Genomic DNA, 25,844 nt, shown 5'->3' on the forward strand with positions numbered 1-25,844 from the left:
ATGAACATACTCCCGAATCCGACTGAAACATTGTAGCTCAGGCCTTCAGCAGCAAAAAGAAGGGAAAAATAGTCATTATTGCAGAACAGCCATTGAAGTCCCACCTGACCAAACAAACACCAGACACAGGAAATTCCCTGCATCGATTCACCCATTCAACATCCATCTTTTTACATAAATCACACAAATGAAACAGTGAGAAAATTCACCAAGTCATTTTGAGAGGGGGTAAAAAAAAATCAAAGCTTCGGTACATGCACAAAAACAGCAATTTGACTGCACAAATAAATGACAAATTTGTCTGTCTGTGTTGAAATTCAATGCAGTAAAAGAAAGGCCTTCACAGAAGATGTGGTTTGAACATCATCAAAAGCGGCTGGTGCAAAATGGACCATTCAAACCCCCAGGATGGCACTCGCCACTAATTAGTTCCGTGAGGTCTTTTGACATCCAGTTCAAGGAATCGCTGCAAAAAATTCCAATTTATGAAACACACTTGCAGGCAACCTAAGGCAGCTATTCAGATTTCCACTGAGGAAAACGTGGTGTGGTCCACCTCCTCTCCTGTGGCAATTCTCATTTCTCATCCATACAGGAACGCAGCCCACGGGAGCCGAGCGAAGAGGAGACCGCTTTGCACTGAAAGGGTAAGACACTAAAAATACCCGGACAATGTTCCTTCCAGGGAACCAGGAGGCGGCAGAAAATGATAAATATAAGTTTCCAAACAGCGTAAAGAGGAAGGTGAAGAACTGATGGGGTCTCCTGAGAGGGGCATTTTACTGGCATAAACAGGATAAGTATAGCTCATTAGAGAGAAACACCACGGCTCCTCACACATTGGACAAATGTGGGGAGAAAAATCTCCTCAAGAAACTTTTGTTTTCAAGCTACATGAAACTGCTGGGGGTGGGGGAAGGCAGAGGAAGGCGGCTGTGAAGTACATCTGGATTGGAGAAACGGTTGGCGCTTCATTTTTAGTACTGGTGATTAAACCGAACAAATCTTTGTGCGATTTTACATTCCACTTTAGGACTGATGATTAAATTGCACAAATCTTTGTAAGATCTTATATTCGTTTTTAGGACCGGTGATTAAATTGAACAAATCTTTGTATATTCTCCCATTCGTTTTAGGGAGAGAAGGTTAACATGGAATAAATCTTTACTGATAAGAAATGAAACAACTCACGGGCATTCACAAAGGTTAACACATACAGACACACACACACACACACACACAGACACACACAGACACACACACACACAAAACGACAGTTTGAGAAGTTAGGCTACCTAAACTTCAGTGCCCCACACTGATGAGAATTTGAAAATATGTTGTATATTTCTGAGTTTGTCCCATCCATGGACTTGACATGGGATGGGTTTCTCAATTTGAAACACTTGTGAGCTGTTTCTCAAAAGCCTCCAATTCCAAGGGCCTCAAACAGGTAGAATCTTCTTGGAAACTCATGTCAGAAAGTTCTTTCAAAAGTGAACACAATCCTAAACAAGATGAAAGCCACTGTTCATCAGTTTCTGCTTACCTGGAAGACTCCACAAACCGGAAACTTCCAGAGTCCTTAGTTTCTTCTCTAGCTCTGCCACTCGATTCCCTAGGATTCTAGAAAAGGCAAGAAGACCATGAGAGGAGATGAAGTCACCTGTCACTGCTTGTGCCTAGGTCATAGGTAATAGGAAAGTCAGTAGATTCAGGATCTAAAAATAGAGCATGCACACATGATACACACTTTATTGGAAGTTCACATGGAAATAGAAAATACCATGAAACATGCACATAGTCACGTACACATTATTCAGTTGAATTCTGTTCTACGAGGGAATCCCCTGCTTAAACAATTATTCCACCACTGACCAAAACATCATAAGGAATTTCCACTTGAGAAATGCTCATTGCTAAAGATGACAATTGATTTTGAATGTCCTTAGGAACATCAGACCCTCTTTGAGAGAATATTTGATTTTGGGAACCAGTAGGTGAAATAGATGGACACACTTGGAAATGTTTCATCTGCAGCAATAAAGTAATAAGATCAGCTTCTGCGCGACCACACTAGGTCTTACTGATGTGCATGCCCTGGATAACCAGAACAATTTCTGGTACAATGTAGGTGACAAATAAATGTGTGTAAATAAACACATGCTTTTTCTTTGTTCATAACCTACAATCATCTGTGGAAAAGGTAAAGAACAAATATTTCACAAGTTTTCTTTTTCTTCCCTCCAACACAATGTTTTAACAAATGTTAATTATTTGGGAATTTTGTACAGTGCATTCCATCACACATGCTTTCCATTTCTCCCAGTGGGACTGTGTTACGGTTCTGCAGGTAAAGGCATTTTATGGCAATCTCAGTGACCTGAGTTCGATTCTCAGGACACACATGGTGGAAGAACAGAACTGACTGGTAAGTTTTCCTCTGACCTCCATACACCATTCTGACTCGCTGCGATATCTAAGTTCTAAAATGCGCACTGGAAAAGATCAGACGGTGTGCTTGGAAGGCAGGCTTTGTAGACATGCATAGGTAAACATCTGTTCCTTTGCTCCAAACATTAAACATAGCTCAGAAATGATTGGCAGTCATCTAAAACCTTGCTTTCCAGTGGTCTGGAATTGGAAACCAGTCTTTATTTTTATTTGGGAGATTTTCTTGGCACTGCTGTGCTGAAATGACACGAAAATCTCCTTAATAGCAAATTCTCCATTCCTTTCAGTGGGATAAATTAGAGCAGCAGAATTACTCTCCTACGTCTCTTTCTATTCCAGAGATAGCTGCGCACACCCACATACATTTAGGGCCATGAATATGCATATATAGCCACACATATATACAGCTCAGTTCATCCTGATTTTACCTGAATCGACCTGTGGTATCTTAATCTTTCCTTAGAGTTCACAGGGAAACTCTGCCATTGCTCTACATGGTTTGGTTCATCTGGTTACTAAGGGCTTATCTTTCCCTCATTTCCTCAGATCTCACAGTCTGCAGGGTGCTCACCAACAACTTCAGATCTTGCTCCATCTGTTGGGTCTGTTTTGCTTTCACACCTGTGACCCTTCCACAGACACCAATGCTAATCAGCCTTTCAGTATTTTGTTCAGACCTTCTGATCCCAGCACCCTTCCTCACAGCTGATGTGTCTGACATACAATCACCACAGTGCTTGAACTCATGCTTGCCTCTGAATGAGATCAGATCACATGTCTGCAGCTGCCTCTTAGGAACAAAGGCACAGTTCCACACTCTTCAGTGATGCTGAGGGATGCCCCAATCTGGATTTACAGGTAGAGCACAGAGGCTTTGCTCATGCTGTTTCTGGATAACCCAGCCATTTCTCCCAGAAATGGAATGAGTGGAGTGACTAGGACCCACCCATCCCCACATTCTACATCCAGGGATCCTGCTTGAGTTTATCAGTGGTAGCTCTGTTCATTGGTCTGATACCAGCATGGATGTAGGGCTGGAGGTAATAAAAGAATCCAGAAGTTGCAGGTGTGGCAACAGCAGCAATAGAACCATCAATGATCATGACAGTACTGCCGTGGACACAAATGAAAACTGATTTTCCCAGAGTCCTCAGTAGGAGGCACCAGATATGCTAAACATTTACCTAATACAGAAGTTAGTTAGCTTGGCCTAAACTACTTACCAGACTCAGTGATGAATCTGGATCTGATCCCAAGGCTGTCTCAGCCTCTGAACTTCATGTTCTTAATAGATACCCTCTCGGCACTTTAAAATAACACCCTTTACATTCTTTCCCATGTGTAAACAAGTACTCCTTAAAAACTGTGCTCATCAAAATATGGATATAGCCATAGGTCATGTCAAAAGTACAGCCCAAGATACTTTTCCCAGAATTGTAACACATACCCCCTTAGTGGCTCTTTATGACAACCCTTCTTAGAGTCCTTTTCATGAGCACAAGTACAGGATCCTTAAAACTGTACATTCTCATAGAAATACGGATATAGCCATAGGTGGTGTACAAACCACAACCCAAGTTGCTTTGCATGACTGGGAGGGATCGCCTGCCTGCCTCACCCAGGGACTTGGGCAGGGGTTATGAGAGCTGGTGTAAGAGGCTGTGAGAGCCACAGTGGCTGGCAGCTCTCAGGATGGAGAGAGAGAGAGAGAGAGAGAGAGAGAGAGAGAGAGAGAGAGAGAGAGAGAATCTAGCTCAGGAAGCTTGAAACAATTCACACCCAGCTCCTGGGATCCACCTCTGTGCTACAGGATGGAGGGGAAATTGAAAGGAGAAGCCCCTTTCCCTATTCCTAGAGAACAATAGTCTGCTGGTAATCACACAAGCACCATGTGATAGGAGAGCCAAGGACAGCTGATATGTACCCAGCATTTGATCTAAGTCAGGCGTTTTGCCTCTGAACAACACATACACTGCCCTGTGTTTTGTTTTGCTTTTTTTTTTTTTTTTTTTGAGTGTGTGTTTTTCTTTTCAGCACCTGCCTAGGCAGTCCTTGATTTGTAGATGAGGAACTTGAAGCTCACAAAGGGCAATGACTCACTCAGGGTCATGCAGCAGGTAATCAGGCAAAAACTAAGCCTAAAAACAAAAGTCTAATAAAAGCTGAGAACCACAGAACCAGAGAGGCTGGTGGGGTCTCTGATGAAGATGGAGTCTGTGGCCAGGCTGAGAACAGTCTGGCTTTTAATCACAAGTTCTGGGGAGCTATTGAGGTGTTCTGGACAGCAGAGAGAAGCTTAGGACATGGTCCTCAGATGAGGTTGAGGATGGATAAGAACTGGGAGTAGAGGCAGAAAGACACTCATCCAGGAAGATGAAGATGGTGCCCAACAGTCCAATAGGGATGCAGGGAAGCCAAAGAAACAGGGCCATAGGGAGGAAACAGAGGAGCTGAGGCTGCATTAGAGACATATGGACACATGGCAACTCATGGAAGAGATGAGCATCTGAGCATGGGGTTAGGGAGGAGATCTACTTGCCAACATTGTGAAGCAAAAAAGGGCTGGGACAAGGAAAGGAATAGGAACAAGATAGAGCCAGAAGCCACTGGGAGAGAAGTGCTGATGGGAAGGGTCCACTTCTTCCAGGAAGTAGTCACAGATGAAGGGTCCACTTCTTCCAGGAAGTAGTCACAGATGAAGGGTCCACTTCTTCCAGGAAGTGGTCACAGATGAAGGGTCCACTTCTTCCAGGAAGGGGTCACAGACGGAAGTGCATGGGAGGTGTCAGAGAATGAAAGTAACCCCAGTTCCCAAGTAAGAAGCTAAGACAGATTAGCATACAGGAAGGGAGATGGATCTGCAAGGAAGACAGCCAGTAGCACACAGATGCATGCAGGGCAGCAGCTGGAGGCACACTCAGACTTGGAGAGGAGGCCTTTTGGGTTTTGTAGGATGGGGAATTTGTGTGTGTGTGTTTAAGGTAATTACAGGTTGTTTTAAGATATGAGAGATTTCAGTATATGTCCTCCCCTTGTATGCCCCGCAGTCTAAGAAAATCCTCCAGATGCCCAGCGTCTGTACTGACTTAGTATCATGGCTTCTAATGACATTACTGGGCACAAGGTTAGGAATCAGCAAAGAGAGTCCAGGAGATGGCCAGTCTGGTGACATTCCTAAGGGAGGGGACAAACGAAGTCCTGAAGGGGAAGCTGTGGCCCTCTGAGCTACCTGTCATGAAGCATCCAGAGCCTTTGGAGACTCACTGTTACAGGAGACTTAGAAGACTTGCCAACTTACTTACCACCATCTAGGGAAGAACATAAGGTCTGTGATTGAATCAGCCACCACCTCACTACTGGCAAGGACATGCAGTACTTCAGCAGCCATAGCTTCTGCTTATGGCATTAGTTTGTTAGATAAGGGACCCTTCTCCCTTTAGTCATCACCAGGTAATGGCTAATGTGTCAGCAAGAGGTACAGCAAATGAATGGCCACTGAACAGCACTCGAACATAAATCCCATGGTATTTAGCAGTTATCAAGATGGCTCCCACGGGAGCCCCTGCCGGGAGGAGGTCATTGTCAAACAGTAGAAAGCTACTAAGCAGAGAATGAGCTTCCGGAAGGGAAGGTCTGTAGTCCTGAGGTACTACCTTGCCCTAATAAAGCTTTCCCTTATTAATAAGGCTAAATTATGAGAGCCACCAGTGAGCTGACCAAATTCTCATTCTGTTGTCAGCCCTTCATTTATAGTACAGTTAACTTCTTTGTGCACCCCCAGGAAGTATGAAACAGAAGGCCTTCAAAGCACCAACAACGGCACACTTGACACTTGTTGGTGCATTGCCACGGTCTATCGCTACAGGGCCAGAAAGCAAGCAGAAGAACAAAGGAACAAAGGGTGCCCTTCCCTTCACTGTGATAATGAAGAGCTGCTTTTTTGATTTAAAAAAAAAAAATCCATGAGTATATGAATACTTGGGTGTGCTTTCATGCACTATGCCTTTGTTTGCATGACTTGAAGGACCCGTGAGCACAAGAACTGGTGACTTCTCCCAAGTAGGGGTTTTGGACAGCTGAGCTATGTAGAAACCCACAGTTTTCCAACCATGGCTCAGAGAACTGTTTTAAAATGGCAAAATATGCAAAGGCATGCTCAAATAAAAATAACATGATGAATGGAGATGCCAGCCTCCATACAGGGAGAAAGAGGTTTGCATCTGGGGCCTGGGCCTGTTGCACTGGCTATGGTAAGGTTCAAAGGAGCCCAGAGACACTGGCCAGGGGCTCAGGAATAAGAAGCATGCTCACTGCCTGCTTCACGGGATCTTCGGGGACAGCTCCTCCCCTGCCAGATTCCCAACCCTGCTTCCTGAGAGTAGCTGCAGTTGGGCATGGCTGTTTCATTTTGCAAGGCTGTTGCAAACTTCTCCTGTCAATAAATTACCCTGTCATCCGGGGAGATTGCCGGCCTCCCTTTGATGCTCCTGCTTCTCCCACATACATCTTCATCTCTGGTACGGTCCTCTCCTCACTCCATCATTCCCCTTTTTCTCTTTTGTTTTTATAACACTTTCAATCATCTTCCTGTGGCCTCTTCCCTGGGTGTCCCTGCCTTTGGCAGCCCCAATTCTCAGGTCCCTCCCCTCTAAGCCTAATATCTGTTCTTGCTCAAATCTTCAGCAGTGTCACTGTAGCTCTGAGTGTGGGTCTTGGGAGCAGGACCACCTATAATTTTCAGGGTTCTGTGCATGATAAAATTGTGAGCCTCATCCACCCCCAAACCCCCAACTTCCATAAAAAGATAATGGTAGCATTATCTGGCCAAATGCCAAATCCTTCTAGGTGTAGACTGCATGCTACAAAGCTGGCCCTGCTCTGTTAGAAGCTACATTTTAAGCTCATAGGTCAATGCTAATCACCATTAGGGGGTGATTAGAATGAGATGGTATCAGGAAGGTGAGGCCCCGAGCAGGGCACCTCTAGGGTCCAGAGTGAGCACGCTTGCTATGTTTGACCACATGGAGTCTGGGTCATGTTCAGATGTGGCATGAAGACCATCACCAGACACAGTGACATGCTTTTGAATTAAGCCCCCTGGAGTGTGAGAAGTGAACTTTTTGCTTTTAAAAAAATCTTCATAAATTACCTAGTCTTGGTTATAGGAACAGAAAATGGACTTGTGTGTGCACAAGTTTTAATCACTGTTCTCAGCCATTATTCTCAGGATATTTTCAATTCTGCTCTGACCACTGTTTCAACCTACCTGGATTAGTTAGGGTTTTACTACTGTGAACAGATACCATGACCAAGGCAACTCTTATAAGGACAACATTTAATTGGGGCTGGCTTAAAGGTTCAGAAGTCTAGTCTATTACCATCACGGTGGGAACATGGCAGAGTCCAGGCAGGCATGGTGCAGGAGGAGTTGAGAGTTCTACATCTTCATGTGAAGGCTGCTAGCAGAATACTGCCTTCCAGGCAACTGAGACAAGCATATTAAAGCCCGCACCCACAAGGCCACACCTCTCAACAGTGCTACTCCCTGGACCAAGCATATACAAACCATCACACTACCTTAACTTGCTGCATAAACAAACCATCACACTACCTTAACGTGCTGCATATACAAACCATCACACTACCTTAACTTGCTCAGTTGGATACAATGTAACTAACATTCATTATAAACCAAACAGGATACTTAGTTACTTTGCCTTTTCTTGATTATCTGAAAGCACACCAGGAGGCTCTCTCACATGCACAGCAGCCTATAGAAAGTTTATGATTGTTTTCCTGGCCACCAGAGATCCTCAGAGCCAAGTCTTGGGGCTGAGGGGCAAAGAAGACCTAAGAAAGAGGCGAGAGGGCAAGCATTGTCCTATGGGGGCCACCGTGAAACTGGTGTTGCCTAGACTGCAGCTCCCAGGATGGGCTCTCTAGAAATTAGGATTCCTGCTTCATTGACTCTGATGGATAAGCAGGATGCCAAAGCAACGTAGAAGCATGATTCTGGTTTCATGTTTGTTATCCTTCCCCTCCTCCCCCCCCCCCCCCCCCCCCAGATAGCAGGGATGTTACCTTCTTCCCAGAAGGCTTGTGGCTTATTTCTGGAAGCCCACTCTGTTACCACCTAGACTAAAGACCTACTACCCACCTGTTGGTTTGCCTCTGATGCTGAATGACCATGTTTTTCTCATGGATCGTCTCCAGCAGGGCAGTAGCCAAAGACTTCAGGTCAGCTATGGACTGAGGAGTAGCTGGGAGGCTGCACCCATGGTCTTCAGAGAGCAGATCCTGAACTAGGGAAGACAGAGTGGACAGCTCCGTCATGTATTCTGAAACATGAGACTGCAAACCCATGTTGGTTATTCCTGGATAATGGGAGTTCCAAGCTTTGATGAGACACTTGTGTTTTACTGAGAGTCTTCCTCAATGACCACGAGGAAAACAACAGAAAACCCAGTGTGAGAGTTAAGTGGAAAAGCCTTAAAGAGGTCTGACCCTCCCCTCCCCTCCCCACTCCTCCCCTCCCCACCCCTCCCCTCACCCCCCCCCCATTTTTATCTTCTTCTTTTTGTCAAACTGGGATAGAACCCAGGGCTTTGCACATGCTAAGCGAGTACACTCTCACTGAGCCAAGCTCACATCCAGACACTTGTTAGCTATTCAGAGACTAATAATATTTTCACTTGCCAGTGGGTGAAGACTTTTTTTATGCTAACTCACTGAGATTTTGAACTGAAAAATAAAACCTAGCAAGTATCATTTATTTCCATTTTGTAAACAATAAAGCAAGTCTCAGATGGGTTAAAAATACTCGTTCAAAGTCATACTGCCCTGCAGATGACAATGGTTCCTTGATCTTCGGGCTCTCTGACTATTGCAAAAGTAATATAGCACTTTAAAGGGGTAAATCAGTGGTGAGAAAAAGACACCCTGGTACGCCTCTTGACTGTGACAAAACACTGTGACTCTTTCGACTCACATATCCTATGTGACTATATGTATGTATACAGATTCATTCAATAGTCTTCTAAAAGGGGTGGGGGGATATTACTTCTTCACTTAACAACATTGCAATCCCATTTATATCCCCTAAATCATAAAGGTGAACACCCACTTCTATAGCCAATCTAGGTCTATAAAAGAATAATTTAGCCAGATATTTATGCCATTTTCAGTTGAAATGCAGAATTATGAGAACATTCTTTCAGTTAAAAGTTCATATCTGCCTAACGTATTTCTTGCTAGTTCTTGCTAAGGGATCTGTTTAGGTTTGTCATAATGGGTTGCTATGCTCATACATTTTGATTACCTATCCAATCAAAGCTCATGGTAATAAGGTTCTCTCATAGGCTTTTCCAGAAGACTTGGGTCAGGGCATATCTCTGCATGGTCTTTAGTGTGGCTGGCACTTGTGACATAAGAGTCAGGACAGGGGGCCATACTCTAAGCTGGTAGCTAGGTATGGTATCCAGAGCTAACCATGCATCGGTATTCTCTCTCTCTCTCTCTCTCTCTCTCTCTCTCTCTCTCTCTCTCTCTCCTTTCTCTCTCTCCTCTCTCTTTCTCTCTCTCTATGTGTATAATTGTGCATGTGTACATGTTCACATGTGTACATGCATGTGTGAGTATATGTAGAGGAAACAGGTTGATATCAGTTCTTTCCTTAATCTCTCTTCACTTTTTACTTTTGAGTCAAGGTCTCGCTCTGCCGCCCTGGCTAGCCTAGAACTTGATAGATAGGCCAGTATGCCTCAAACTCCACTACAACAAAATTTTTACATGGGCACTGGGGATCTGAAATCCCTCACGCTTACACAGGGCCTCACGCTTACACGACAGACACTTTACTGCTGAACCACATTGATGGATGGGGTTTTCCACACTTCTATAGAGTACTATAGCTGCCCATTCAAGAGCAATTCCAGCATGTTCTCTCCTAGATCAGTGGGAAAAGGAAGCTACTTGAGAAAGAACCTTGGTTGTTAGGTCCACTGAAGATGCTATGCTTTTTAAAGCCAGTTCTAATTAAGACTGGGCCATGATAGCTGCTGGTCCATAGTGTCAGCAGCTGAGGAGCAGGCCTGTGCATCCTAGGCTTAAGTGGAGAACTGGCTGCAGAATATAAAGTACCAGACTCAAGCTTTCTTCTATTTATTCCCCTGGACTGCTCCTGGAAGATCATTATTTTTCATTGGAATCGACAGGGAGGAGGAGCAAAGCTGCAATCAATAAAAGCTTCTTGGAAAACGGCATGCATCCCCATGATCCATGGTACCAACACCTATGTCCTATGTTGTAGGTGCCTGTAGAGACCCAGAGGAATAAACTCAAAAGGGCTGAGCCTCTAGAGGCTCACAGGTGGTAATGGGAAAGGAAAAACATCCTCAGGAGAACATAGATCCGATCACTGGTGAGGCTTAAAGATGGTGATTCTTAAAGTAGAGTCTCCCACTGCAACACCATGGCCTGGCAACCCTGCAGACATGTAAATTCTCAGGTCCTGTTCTCAAGACCTGTCAAACCAGGAGCCTAGGTAGGGGTTGATCTGGGTTGGAAGGACTCAGGCAATCCTGCTGTAAGTGGCAGTCAGGAGCCACAGTTTTCTGTTCCAGAAACCCAGAGGCTTGAGTGGGACAAAGACTACAGCTCTGTGCTGAAGTTGGTCGCTTCTAGATATTACCGCCTACCTTGCTTCGCAGACAAGACCCCAGTCAGGGCACTACTGTTGGATTTGCCTTGGCTTTTGGAGTTTTTCCGTCTCTCGAGAGCATTCTGCAGCAGCAATGGAAAGACCAAAAACCTTTGTCAGAAAAGGCAGTGACAGAAAAATTCCTTGTTAAGGAATCACCCTGTGTACTCATAAGAACCCTGGCAGACTCCAAATGTAGCCTAAAAACATAGGACTCTCAGTCCTTGGAGTTTTAAAAGGCTCCACAGAGAGGGTTGGTTTGGCTTTTAAGTTACTGCAAAAGAGAAAGGCAGTAATTGTAGTCCCTTATATTCAGAGGTATTTAATTCATGTTCCTTAAATCAAATCTGAGGCAAGAACCCAGTGTAACCTGCTATGGAAATCATATTAGAATAGACATGAGATGAACACTACATTTGCTTTTATGTACCAGAGGTATTATCTGGAAAGATATGATGGTTAGATTGGAAAGAGATCATGGTCAATTAGTGATGTCTGCCTTGGACACAGGATTGAGTGAACATGCTGCTACCATTCTTAGAATAGACTCTTGCATTCACACCAATATGCAGTAGTAAGCCAGGGTTTGGAACATGAACAGGATACGCAATACATGAAAGGGTAGATACGGCTGTAAATTTACATACTAAAAAGCACATACTTCCTTGGCTCCTGTTTATCTATACATTGATGTAAATGAAGTGGCTTCCACCAAATGGAATGCTGGTGGTGAACTCTGAGAACAAAATCCAGTGTCAACAACCAGGACAATGTGCCAGCTCTCCCTAGCATTCAGTTAGCTGTGAAACTTCACCCTCAGGAAGAGACGCCAATCTGTTTTCAAAGCAGAGAGACCCAGGAGAGTCTTCCAATTATAACACTTACAACTAACATCTGCAGAAATAGATATTATCAAACCAATGCAGCTGGGATTAGACTACATAACAGTGCAGCAAATTCTAACATTCTGTCCGTTCAGGGTGACATTCTGTCCATTCAGGGTGACATTCTGTCCGTTCAGGGTGCCTCCATATTAGCACATGGGTTGTGGTGCCCATCTTTGTTTCTTCTCCCACAGAAGCCATTTTCTTAGGGATAATTATGAGATAAATAGCATCTGACAACTGCAATGTTTCATCGAGGAACTGAAGAGGACCCCTGCATTCACAGGGCTGAGGCTCCAAGGTAGAAGCACACAGGTTTTGGAGGTCTCAGAGTGCCTTGTCCAGACTATAGACATAGATGCAGATGCTGGGGAAAAACGATGTTGGGAATCCATTGGTTTGTGTCTGGTTTTCCTGGCTACTCCAATTAGGAATCTTATTGGGCTCCATGTAAGAAGGACAGGAGAGTGACAAAATGTCTTTGAAGTGTTAATGAGAATCATAGTAGGCTGACACTCAGATGCTGAATGGCAAATCTCAGACTTGGTTAGGTTACCTTGTACTTGGCGATGTTCGATTTCAAAAGGCTGACCTCCTCATGGAGTTGTTTCAGTCTCTCCTGGAGATATCTAGAGAAATAAAACAAACACATACACATAACCAAAAGGGACATGGGTGCAAAATGAAGCCCACTGAATGATATGAGCAAAACATGAAGCCTCGTCGTGTGCATGTAATGACTTCTTTCTCATCCTGAAGGGGAGGGGGAAAGAAAAATGTGACCTTTTATTAAATAGATGTGATCAAGGTCAGACATGCCCAAATCACAGACACCCAATTTTAAGACAGCTCTCTTGAAGATCCCCTAAGGGATGACAGCATCGTTTTCACATAATTCTCATTAAGATAACTCCACTGGGGAGCAAACCAGGAAGAGAAGACGCCAGCCATAACATGAGTCAGACACAGCTACACGAGGAAGTGTGCCTGGGGGCAAAGACACAGCTAAGGGAATTTCTCAATTTATTTTCTTATTCTTTTCCCCTCTCCTTGACAGCAATCACAAACAACTCTCCCTGGCTCTTCACCCCTGTGGCCCAATCAGAGAAGGTATATGGAGAGCAAGGGAGGCTGGATATGTGGGTATCTCTTCCTTCTTATTTTTATAACCAGCACATGCCAGTGCCAATATTTTGGGGTTGTGTCATGCCTTTTATTCCAAATGCAGCTATCCCAATTGTAGGCAGGGTTTCAGGGGAAATATACACACACGGAGAGAGACATACACACATACAATCTCCCTGGGATGCATGGAACTTGCCTGTTTTCCATGCACAGAGCATCCACATCAATAATACGGTTCTCGTGACCACCCAGGATGTGGTTGAGCTCCTGGTTCAGCCTGTCCACTTTGTCTTGGTAGGAAGCCCGTTCTTCCTTAACATCCTGGAGTTCATCCACTGAGGCCTGTAGGTCATGCTCTAATGACTCTATCTGAAATCCAAGGAATGTCACAGAGGTTCTCAAACATAGGCTTTTGAGTCAGGGATGCAACTTCCGCATGGATTGATTGGCTGACTCGGAGAGCTTATGGGTACTATACAAGTACTAGAGTATATGGCATACTGCACTACACTGTATTGCAGGCTGGGTAAGGGCTGGAGCTAGGGGATACTTCCCAGCCAGACACTTATCACGGAAAGGATGGATGAGCTTGACCCCTAACCCTTGCACATTGCTCTCGTTCACAGACATGGAAACGGCAAGCTCATCTTAGAGTCTTACAAATACACAGGGTTCCAAGCCACTCAAACCTGGGCATCCAGTGGCCAGTTAGCAAGACAAGAGAAAGGAAGTATCTATTCATTTTTGTAGCTGCTCTCCAGGCAGGGGTCTGCACTCTCTGAAGTCCTGCCTAAAAGTATCACTCAGCATCCTAGTGGAAACGTATAAATTAAAGGCCAGTTTGTCACATTTCCTCCCTGTGGTCTGTGTGGTTGAATGGTAGCAAGTCTCTTGGTGTGCTCAAATAACAACACTCAGCTAGGGGTCAGTCACTCATCAGGAACCTAGGAAGAGCTGAGGAAGTCGAGCCCTCTCCTGTCATCCTCTGGCCTCTTGTGCAAGGTCACAATAACACATGTGCCCTACCTCCTGCTATGAAGGGCCGCAGGATCCTGTGTCCCCTGCTTCCTGTTGTGGGACCACATGCAGGCACCCCCACCCAAACAGAGCTCAGCAGTCACCTGTTCCTTAGCTCGCTCCAGCTGCTCAACCAAGTCTTCCCTCTCATGGGCTGCAAAGTGCCTCATGCCAATTTCTTCATCTCCGAGCCTTTGTTTCGCAATTGTCATCCTCAACAGCTGCGGTTTCCATTATCGGAAAAAGGCAAAGGAAGAGAGAAAGAATATGAATGAGTACATCCCCCCTCCCAATCTCAAGGTCCTACTTCCAGAAAGAAATTTCTGGAAGAACTCTTGCAAGAACAACTGCAAGAAAGTACAGGACAAGCTACCTGCAAAGATTACAAAGTTTTAAGAGGAACTTTTGTTATAATTCGTGCAAGGTGACATGTATGTGCACACATTCTGTGTAAGGCTGGGGTACCCAGGCTGGATCCTGGAAGCTGAGTGTGCTATAGGGCACTGCCACAGTGAGGACTTAGCAAAGATCCAAAGCAACCCTCTAATACTGATAAGGATCTGCCAAAATGGGTGCATCCCACATTACACCACTAGGCAGTGCTATCAGGAACCTTAAAAATGCTATTCAAGGTCCAGTAAGTATTCCTGTCTGTCCGTGAATGGCCCCAATGTGGACCAGCTTCTTGAGAAAAAGATAAGTAGATTGCACTAGATAGCACAGGTCTTGTATGCGCTCTGATAAAGCATGCACTAAAAACTAATGTCTGAGACAATGAGTGACCAAATACATGAAGTACTCAAATATGTGTGGGGATGACAACACCATGCACACGGTGCTCCAGTCTCCCAGGTAAGGCCACAGCAGGAATTATAGGAGAAATCACAAGATGAACCCCTTGGTCTCCAAACACCCATGCTTGCCCATCACAATATGCTTATCCTAATAAGGTTGATCCACTTCTCCTGATGGATACATGTGGATGGGCTCAAATGCACATGAAGCTCTAGGGACAGGTTGTCCCTACCATGTTGGTATGACACTCCAGCACAGCTCACTGTGAGAATGCTTTTCCTTGTTCTTGCATGACCCTTAGAAGAACAGTGACCAGTAGAGACAGGGGGTTTAAACTTGAGCCTTTCTGAAGGATTTGTGTCAGGCGAGAGATAGAAACTTCATTCAAACCAAGGCAGAATTACCTCATTGAAATTAAGACAGCAATGAACTGGATGAACTGGAAAGAATCGATAACTTCAGAAAAGCAGAGAGGATGCAACAACTCTTCACTGCCCTGTTGAATCCCATGAGGCTTACTGAGTGTCCCGGGTCAAGACAGGCCAGAGGGTAGCAGATCCTCATGTGCAGAACTGACTCTAAATGGAATCTGCTAAGTTCATCCTCAAGGTTCACAGTTTGTGTATTTGTATATATTTCTACTCAGTGCAACTTATTTTTACCCTAAATCCATCTTCAAAGTCTTCCGATGTCACTGCTGAATACTCAGAGTGGAGAAACAGGGCTGGAGGCACAGCTCGGATGAAGTCAACAACCCCACCTTCAGCCTCTCTGCTTCAGCCTCACACAGTGGATGGTCTGTCTAGGGCCTGCTTAGTGTTGAGTGCTCACATTGTTATTAGTCTTTGATGCTTTTAGAGAATCCATATATGTGTGGGACTCGATGTGGTGCCTCCATGCATGTATGTACATTGTACGGTAGTCATGGTAGGGTAATTGATACACACTTCACCTTCCACATTGATCATTTACCATGAAAATCTTTGAAATTCAACTGTTCTGAAATGCACAATGCATGGTGCTAACCATAGTCACCTACAATGTAATAAAGCATGGAGCTTAATCCTCCCTCCAATTGAAACTCTGTGCAGGATGATAAATCCTATCTTCGAAGGCATGCCCTAGTCCCAGAAAAGCAATGTTCTGTTTCCTATTTCTGTCTTAGTTTGCTTTTTTGTTTCTCTGATAAATTCTGACCAAAAGCAACTTGGGGAGAAAAGGGTTTGTTTTAGTTTACACACCCAGGTCACAGCCCATCATTGAGGGAAATCAGGACAGAAACTCAAGCAAGAACTGAAGAAAGCAGAACCCAAGCTGCTGATTGGCTCACTCCTGGCCCATGCTGAGCTAGCTATTTTATGCAGCCCAGAGCCACATGCCCAGGGATGGTGCCCTCACCCACCCCCACCACAGTGAGCCAGCCTTCCCACATCAGGCAAGCCAGTCTCTCACAGACATGGCTACTGGCCAATCTGACTGAGGCAATTCTTCAGGTGAGGTTCCCTCTTTCCAGGTGATTAAAGGTTGTGTCAAGTTGACAATAAAAACTAGCCAGTGCAAGGTATCTGAAAAAAAAAAATCCTTTTTAAGGTTCTGGATATAAATGTCATCATGTAGTAATTGTCTTCCTGAGCTTTTTGCTTTGTTTTGATAACATAATGTCTTCTGAATTTCATCCACTATGAAGACAGAGTGGTATCCCTCTGGGTACATGCGCCATATCTTCCTTATTCAGTCCATTGAGGAACACTTAGCTTGTCACTGTACTGTGGCTAGCCTGAATAGCATATCAATGAACATGGGCATGCAGTCATCTTTTTGATATACTGATTTCATTCCCTTGGTTATATACCTAGTAGTGCAACTGCAGTAGTTTGGTGCACATATATTTCATTTTACTTATTTATAATTTGAAGTGCTGTAGCATTTCCTCCTGTGGTTATAGTAATCTATACTCCCACTGGCAGTGTGGGAAAGGTCTCCCAATGATGACCTTACACAAGCTGCTGGTATGATGTCTAGTGTCTCTGAGTTCAAGAAGGAAGCACAGTGTGAGTTAATCCAGCTTCCTCTGACTCTAAAGAATGAGTGAACCTGTTAGTTCAGTGCTGAAGAGTTTACCACCCCTGTTAAATAAGTTTATATTAAATAGAAGCATACAGAAAACACAGTCGGGATGAGCCTTGGCACAGCAGCTGTGGCAAAGGCTGGCAGGAACCTCCCCACTTCCCCTGGGACCAAGGGGCTAGCCTGCTCATACTCAGCATCGCAGTGTCCCCATGGAACACATGAACAGCAGAAATGGCTGATTCAAGCGAGAGTTTGAATGTGAAACATCTTTCATGTCACCTAGTCCTTGGCTTGGGACAACAGGAAAAGCACATCCCAAAGACACAGCAATGCCAAGAAGCAGCATTTGTCAAACCCCAGAGGCTGGATCACAAGCACACAAGCTTTTGGCAGGAGGCCACAGGAGACTTAGGCTATGTCTTGAAAACCAGAGCCTTTCCCTGACATGTAACATGTTAGATAGACAGGCTGAACTTGATATAAAGAAACCTGACTTTCCAGCCACAACCAGCTTCACTGCACTCTTCATTTGGAGTCATACGATTATGTTTGTTAATGCCAATTAATTATTACACATGCCTAGTGAGGCCTGACTCCATAGGGGGGGGAAAAAAACAGCCATCTTCACACTGGATGCTGGTTAAATGTCAATCAACATGTTAGCTATCATTTGGTGTTTAATGTGCAGATAATATTGCTCCCACATTGCAGGGCTGTGCTGGTTGAAATACTTTTAAATTGAGGCTCAAGTTGGATTGTTGGGTCTGAAATTTAAACGCAGTCAGCAGAAGGGGCTTGGTGGGGTTGTTGCTGTGGCAACATAGAGCCCAGGAACATCAAGCCTGCCTTCCACAAGGACAGCTTATAGGCTCTGGGGTCGCATGCTTAGGGCTTCCCACTCTCACTCCCCAAGAATGAGCTTGAACCTCTCCAGGCCTCTGTAACTTCCTGCTGAGAGCACAGTATGAAATGAGAGAGTGGAGGCATAGTTGAGAGACCCTGGGTCAGGGGTCACATAGGCAAGCAGGATGAAGGATGCAAAGAAGTCATTCTAAAATTGAGTGATTCCCCTCACTCCTATGCAGAGAGTGATTGCATTTATGTATTCAATATGTGTATACACTCCATCTTCCCAGCTATCGATGCAAAGTTGTAATGTTTGCAATCATCAACAATGCTACAGTTTGGAAGCATGCATGCAACTGTCTGTCCAGGACTGCTTGTGCAACTTAAAGACCATCCGGGTAATCTGAGCTTGCCCCCCCCCCCCGTGCTAATGAGAGCCAGGGCCCTGAAGAACAGAGGGTGGTCCTTCTCTGTGACATTAACTCAGTCCAGGAGCAGAGAAAGTGTGTGTTTAATAAACATCATCTGCTTGCAGGATGATTACCATCATCACCGTCATTGCTGTCATTGTCATTATGATCGTTGTCATCATCGTCACCGCCACTACTACTGCTGCATCATCATCACCTTCATCCATTTAAGAGGTCCGAACAACCCCCTAGGGTATGTTCCTGTCTTCAGAGATGGCTGAACTAAGCTCCAGACCCAAGCTTACAAGAGAACACGAAGGTATGGCTTCCTACCATGGGGAATGACAATAAGCAATGCTCCCCACACTTGCTATCCGCAAACAGGACGCCGCAGATAGTTTCCTAGTGCCAAGAGGACTTGTGCTCTGTGAACACTCGCTGTCAGCGATGGACACCACCATTTGCTGATTTAGAGAGAAATAAATGTTTATGAATGAATCATGGACATGAGTCCTTGGCTGGTGCATGAGGCCCAGCTGCAGTTTAGATGTCGCTGAGGGACAGGGAACAAAACAGTATAGCAGAAAGGGTCCAGGTTCTTTTTCAGCTGCCCAGGCTCCACCAGGCTTAGCCCTGTGTGAGGCTTCCCTAGCCCTTGAGTCAGAGAGGTTCAGTCCTTCTTTGACCTCTCCCCAGGCTGCCCGTGTCATGGCCTCCCACGTTCTCTAACTCATATTGTTTTCATTTGCTGGAACCACTGTGTCCACTGGGTGCTGGGAGGCAGCCAGGGTAGGAGGCACTATGCTCTGTGTTCGGATTCTAATGCTAATCCTGGCTGTGCATACGAGAAAGTCACCTGACCTTGCCATGCCACATGTGACTTGTGAACTTAAAACACAAGAAGATAAACATGATCTTACAGATACAACAGTGACCATGCAAAAGGGTTTGTCAGCTAGGTGCAGTGGTGCACACCTTTTAATTCCAGTAGTCAGGAGGCAGAAGCAGGTGGATCTCCGAGTTCAAGGCCAGCCGGATTGACAGAGTGATATCCAGGACATCCAGAGCTACACAGAGAAATCCTGTCTCAATGAGCCAAAAATGATGCCTCCACTCTCCCATCTTAGAAACAAAATCATGGAGCCTGTGCTCCACTCTAGGATCTCGAGAAACTGTCATCCACACACTAGTGTGCCTATTAGCTAATGTGCTCCCTCCTTGGGCTGAGAAAGCAATGTACTCGGAGCTCCCTGCTCACAACAGGCACTTGAAGTGGCTTTTTCCTGCACTGATGGGTGCAGAGCCCTTGCTGAGGCTGAGAGGCCCATATGACCCTCCTTATCTGCCCCAGTGCCATCACTGCTACCTTGTGCCTGTGCTTCCCCATCCTGCCTATCTCCTGGTATTCATCCCAGCCCCCCAGGCGTTTGTACTGTCTCTGCCCCTAGCACAGCACGTCATAGAACTCTCCACAGTCACTCCTGTCATCCTATTCAAGGCTCAGATTAAAGACTTCCTTAGACATCTCATCTCAGCTGAAGCTATTGCTTCCTAGGCCCCCTGCCTACTAATGCTTGTCTCTCTGCACACATCCACTTGTGACACCTGACATCAGCTCTACAGTAGCTCAGTGTCCACAGCCCAGTGTCGGGCTCTCCATGGGGATTTCCAAATGCTTGTCAGATCAGGGTTGTCCCTCTGCCATGCTCCTCACAGCCCAGAGGCAGATCCTGATGCCCCCCTCTTTACAGAGAGCAAGATCAGTCTGGGGCCAGGGACCCTTGTGTGTTGCTCTGGTGCTGTCCATGGTGCTGAAACATGCTCAACCTGGGGAGGATCCACCCTGTATACAGCTGGTCATGATGGTGCCCACTCAGGTGAGAACACAAACCGGGAGAGACAAGGTCACTAGCTTAAGTCACAAATCTTAGGGACGACTGAGGTGAGGTTGGTCCTAGCTGTCAAAGGCTTGTCCTCTACTGTAATACTGTTCTATGCAACCCTTGCTCAGGCAAAACACATACCCTTCTGGAGAGCATGCTCTGAGCTGGCATGTGTTATAACTGCCCAATATAATCCTCAAAAATACCCTATGATTAGGCCCACCATGCCCCAGATATCTGTCTGCCTTCCTGCAGGTCCCTGTGCTCTGAGCATGTGAGTTTAGGTCCCAAGACCTGAGCATGGGCAACACCCAGCTTGCTTCATGCCCTGGCCTTACAGCCTAGCATCACTAACATATCCAGACTGTGCTCTGGCCAACATACCTTCAACTCTCAGACCCTCTGTATAGAGCACAGAGCACAGGCACACTATCCTATTGATATGGCACAGATACAATGATGAAACTCCATTTCCTAGATCCTTGAAAATGGTCTTGTTTGTTTGTTCACTGGCTGGCTGGCTCTACCATAATTGAAGTCCTATGAGAGTAGGGACTCGAATGTTTCCTGTGTCATCCGCAGAGTGTATGCGTGGAATGAACCTAACCCATGGGCTACAGGAGATCCTGCCTCAAACCAAAGCAGAGGGTCTGCTATGCTCCAAGTGAGAACAGTTCATTAGGGTACCCCTTCTGGAGTCACCCAAACAGGGCTCCACTTGTTTGTACGAAGCTTTCTCAGCTCTCATCCAGGGCCATGATAAACAACCACAGGTGAACATACTTCCCTTTAAACAAACAAACAAACAAACAAACAAACAACGTATACTTTAATTGGTCACCTGCTTGCTCATTGGCCTGTCTTTATTGGTTGATGGCTTGGACCTCACTGCTTCGCAGGATCCATCCAACCACACCCCACAACCAGCAGTCACAGAAGGACTCTCCAGTTTTATGGGGCCAATGCCAGAACAAACAGAGGCACTTAGGGCTGCCAGTTGGTGAAATATAAAGCTTATTACTAAAGGCAGAGCCTGCATTTCTCACAGACAGCTAAACATGCAAGCGTTCCCCTCCTCTGCCCAGGCCATGCTGGTTTGGGGTCTGCTACCAGCCAAGTACTATGATCTCTAACATGAAGCAAAATGAAAAGTATGTGAGAGCCAGCCCGGCTGTCACTGTCCCAGAAGGCCTGGAAGTGGGGTGGCTGCTGCGGGTGCATCTTACAGGTGCTCCTTTTATAGGGTGCATGGATCCTTTTATACGGTGCATTCCAGAAACCAGCATAAAAAAATGATGCTTGCTGCTAGCCACACCTGGATAGTGATAAGAGGGCTGAGCTTAGAGGCCCAGGTATCATGTGACAGACTTCTCACTTGGACCATGGGCTCTCCTGGGGCACATACTAAGGTCCTGAGAAACAGTGGGCCCGTAAAGAGGGAAGTCTATGGCTGCTGGCAGCATGCTCAGGTAACACTGTGATGTGAGAGACTTCTCAGGCAACACTGGCTCCTGACATGTTAAAGGTTAAAGAAGCAGCATGCTCCCATCCAGAGAACTCACTGCACAGTGAGCAGGACGGAGCACATAGTCATTAAATCTCATCACCCTGCTTTCTCATCTTCTCGTAGCAGACACTGTCTGATGACTTTATGTGCTTTATTCTCTGTCTGTCTCTCCAGTCAGTATTTAAGCTCCCTGGTGGGGAACCTTGTGCTTCTTGGCCTCTAATACAACTTCAGTTGCTAGAAGTCAGGAAGTCATCAGGTGTGTGCTGGTAAACACAGAAAGAAGCCTGGCCACCACTGATTGTCATTGTCATCTTACAGATGAGAACATGGAGACCCCTGAAAATGACCAAATTTCCTAAGATCACTCACACATTGTCAGGCAGAGCAGGAATGCACACGTGGGCCTGGGAACGCCTGAAGAACAAGACCTCCTGGGTTGCCTTCATTGCTGCTCTCCAGCCAGATCTTCTAGACGCAAATTTTTTTTCTAGACTGCAGATTCCAAAACCACCAGTTCTGTGGTGTGTTTGTCTTATGTCAACCTTGACACAAGCTACAGTCATACAAAAGAAGGGTACTTTGATTGAGAAACTGCCTCCATAAGATCAAGCTCCCAGCAAGCTTGTAGAAGGTTCTCTTAATGATTGGTGGTGGAGGACCCAGCCCGTTGTGAGTTGTGTCACCCCTGACCCAGGCTGGTCCTGGGTTCTATAAGAAAGCAGGTTCTATAAGGCTTAGTAGGCTGTGAGCAGAAAGCTAGTAAGCAGCACTGCTCCATGGCCTCTGCACCGCTCCTGCCTCCAAGTTCCTGTCCTGCTTGAGTTCCTGTCCTGACTTTCTTTGATGATGAACCGTGCTATGGAAGTGTAAGGCAAAGAAACCCTTCCTTACATTGATTATGGTGTTTTATTACAGCAATAAAAACCCTGACTAAGACAGAGGGGTGATGCTTGTTGTGACATCAGTCCTTATGCCAAGAAAGCTGCCAAGTTCCACAGTAGGTTTTCTGTGTCCGAGAGATGATCCCAGCTCCCATCTTAAGTCTCGGGTAACCTCTACAAGTTTACTATTGAATTTTTAAATACACAAAGATCTCTGCCTACTGCCCTTAACCTTCTTTGTACTAGGAGAGAAGTCAGGCAGAGACCAGGTGTGTTGAGGCTATTCAGAGCAAGCTCAGTACAGATGGCAGTCATCCCACATAACTGGTTCTTACAGTCATCCTTACAGGTAACAGCAAGGACATCATCCGCCCCAAGGGTTTCCCAAGGGGATGGGTGGTGCCTGGGCTCTTTCTTCCCCAGAGTCCTCACTGACCTTTAAACACTAAAATTTTAATCCCAACACTGAGGAGGTAGAGGCAGGGGGATCCCTGAGGCTTGCTAGCTAGCCAGTCAGTCAGCAAGTTTCAAATTCAGTAAGAGACCCTGTCTCAAAAAAATAAAAGGAAAGTGACTGAGGAAACCCATGACATGGACCCCTCATCTCTACATACATGCACAAACAAGTGTAAGCATACACATGCACCTGCAAACACCCACACATGTGCGTACACACACACACACACACACACACACACACGCACACGCACGCACACGCACACACACACACACATACACACACGCACACACGCACACACACCCTGAAATTTTGAGGAAGGGCAGCTTCTGGTGAGTTTCAGTCGTCATGCCTCCCACCTAGTTTGGGCGGGGAATTGGTATTTATCTAGGTGCATTCTTGGTTCCTTGGCCACCAGTCAGAGGGATGTCAGGTGGTGACAGAATCTAAGCATCCCCACCCACCCCCACTCCCCAAACACACACACACATGCACACGCACACACACACGCACACGCATACACATATATATTATAAGACACCTGCCCCCTAGCTTATGCAAATGCTAAGCTGTCAGAGCTGCTGTAGTTGCAAACCCTCTGGAAGCCATTTGGAAGTGCTTTATGGAGCGTGGGGTGCCAAGGCTCTAGCTAAACAAATAGAAAAATTGGTCTCTCTGAAAATATCCAAGGCAGATCATTTCCTGTCACCTCAGTGCCCACAAGTGCTTAATACCCACACTCTTCCTTCCTATGGCGTGGTGAAGGGTCACTGTTGAAATGGTGACCTGGAGTTAAAGGCACAGGGGTTCATTCAGCAAACACTGCCCTTGGCCCCTACTTGGTCTCCAAGCAGCAGATGCCCATTCAGTAAGTATGCTGAGCGGAATGGGACTGGCCATGAGCAGGGCTGTCACGGATATCCTCTGACCACTGGAGTGTGTCCTCTGCCCTTGTACCTATCAGGTCTTCCCAAGGGATCCCAGGTGGAGATGCTGTTTGTCCCTTGTTGGGACATTTTGCTTTTCTAGAACTTTTGTTCCAATTTCTGAGTTCCTCACCGCACATGCTGGTCGTATGGAAGGGCAGTTCTGTGCTGCGATCTCTTCTTCCTCTCTTACCTGCACTCCTTAGTCCCCCTCCCCCACCTTGGATAGGATCCCAAGTTACTCCACCTCTGACTCCCAAGTGCTGGAATTAGGAGTCATCACACCAGCCCCTTGGCTGTTCTTTTGGTTCTCTTTATCCCTTCTTGGCATCGTTCATCCACTCAGTCAATACATTCCATGCGTTTATGGATGGCTCTGTATGGGGAACTAAGCATGGAGGGCTGAAGCATGGGCCAAGCACTCATCTTCTGAGCACTGCCCTCTGGAGTTACAGGGTCACATAAGTGTCAGGGCAAGGAACAGATCCAAAGACAGTGAGGACACCTGAGAGCAAAGCTGGCACCTAATGCATGATCCAAAAACACCTGATTGGTTAGGATGGAAGTGGGTGGAAAGGAGAGTGAAGGAGAAGGCCCCAGAGTGCCCAGTAGGTGCAAAGATCCCATGGCACAAGGCAGCATGGCAGACAGGCTGCAACCAGAACAAGAAGACAATATTAGCCAGATGGTAGCTGGAAAATTCTGCAGGGGACAGACCACGGACACCTGGCACATGATGACAAGGACGTGGCCTGCATCCGGAAGTCACACATGGTATAATGAATCAAAGCAAGAAAAATAAATACCAACCATTGAAAACACCACACACACACACACACACAGAGAGAGAGAGAGAGAGAGAGAGAGAGAGAGAGAACAGCCACCTTTGCTTTCCCTGAAGTATCAACTGCAATCATTGCTTCCTGAAATTTGTAATGCTTAAAAAGCAAAAGAAGGCTGGGAGAATTGCTCAGGGTTCATGTCCTTTCTGCTCAAACAGGAGGACTGGAATTTGGATTCTCCAAATCCACACAAATGCTACGTAAGCATAATGGCTTGCCTCTAATTCTAGCTTCAGAAAGTGGAGAGAGGCCATCCCTAGAGCAAGCTAGCTAGTGAGCCTGGACACATCCGCATCCTCAGGGTTTGATTGAGAGACCCTGCCTTAAACGATCCACATCCTCCGGGTTTGATTGAGAGACCCTGCCTTAAATGATAATGTCAAGAGTGGTGGAGGAAGATTCCTGAGAGTAACCTCAGGCCTGCATGTGCACACACTCACATATACATGTACACACATACACACACACACACACACACACAGAGAGAGAGAGAGAAGAGAACAGAAAAAAAGGCAAAAGATCAAGAGGTGACCAGCTGATAAAGCAGAAAGGTAGTCAGAAAAGTTAAAATCAGGCATAGCTCAGAATAACAAAAGGAAATAGGAAAATAACATAATAAAAAAAAGTTTGAATCAAAAATAATCACATTTCAAACTGTTTCACTGGGCTTGTGGGGTCTACCAAATCTACCTTGTGTTTTTTTATGAGCTTAAAGAAAACAACCGCACATTTTATTAGAAAGACCATGCTCTGTTACTGCTGGAGGAAGGGACTATCAGAGCTGACCTTTAACCTTTAACCTCTAACCTATGGGATACATAGCCACATGGGAGTATGCTGGGCTTCTAGGGTGCTCAATTAGTGATCAAGGCAGAGGGGAGGACCTAGACCATTGTGGGTGATTTATCCCTGTGCTGTTGGTCCTGGGTTCTCTAAGGAAGCAGGCTGAGCAAACCAGGAGAAGCAAGCCAGTGAGCAGCACCCTCCATGTTCTGTACCAATTCCTGCTTCCAGGTTCTAGCCCTACCTGAGTTCCTGTCCTGACTTTC

General features: G+C 45.8%; 1 protein-coding gene across 3 annotated transcripts in view; it reads right to left on the reverse strand.

Annotated features, from left to right (window-relative positions):
- Ccdc149 (coiled-coil domain containing 149) overlaps positions 1-25,844 on the reverse strand; it is a 93,699-nt gene that overhangs the window by 13,862 nt on the left and 53,993 nt on the right. For 2 of the 3 annotated variants that reach the window (XM_034509412.2, XM_034509414.2), the window contains exons 5-11: positions 14,280-14,396; positions 13,355-13,527; positions 12,590-12,662; positions 11,148-11,232; positions 8,609-8,753; positions 1,547-1,623; positions 11-43 (exon numbers count right to left, since the gene is read on the reverse strand). In XM_034509412.2, the coding sequence (XP_034365303.1) occupies positions 11-43; positions 1,547-1,623; positions 8,609-8,753; positions 11,148-11,232; positions 12,590-12,662; positions 13,355-13,527; positions 14,280-14,396 (703 nt within the window). The remainder of the gene's footprint in view (positions 1-10; positions 44-1,546; positions 1,624-8,608; positions 8,754-11,147; positions 11,233-12,589; positions 12,663-13,354; positions 13,528-14,279; positions 14,397-25,844) is intronic. The other variant, XM_076938496.1, reaches the window with a different exon arrangement.

Source organism: Arvicanthis niloticus, chromosome 7 (assembly GCF_011762505.2).
Source record: "Arvicanthis niloticus isolate mArvNil1 chromosome 7, mArvNil1.pat.X, whole genome shotgun sequence".
Taxonomy (NCBI): domain Eukaryota; kingdom Metazoa; phylum Chordata; class Mammalia; order Rodentia; family Muridae; genus Arvicanthis; species Arvicanthis niloticus.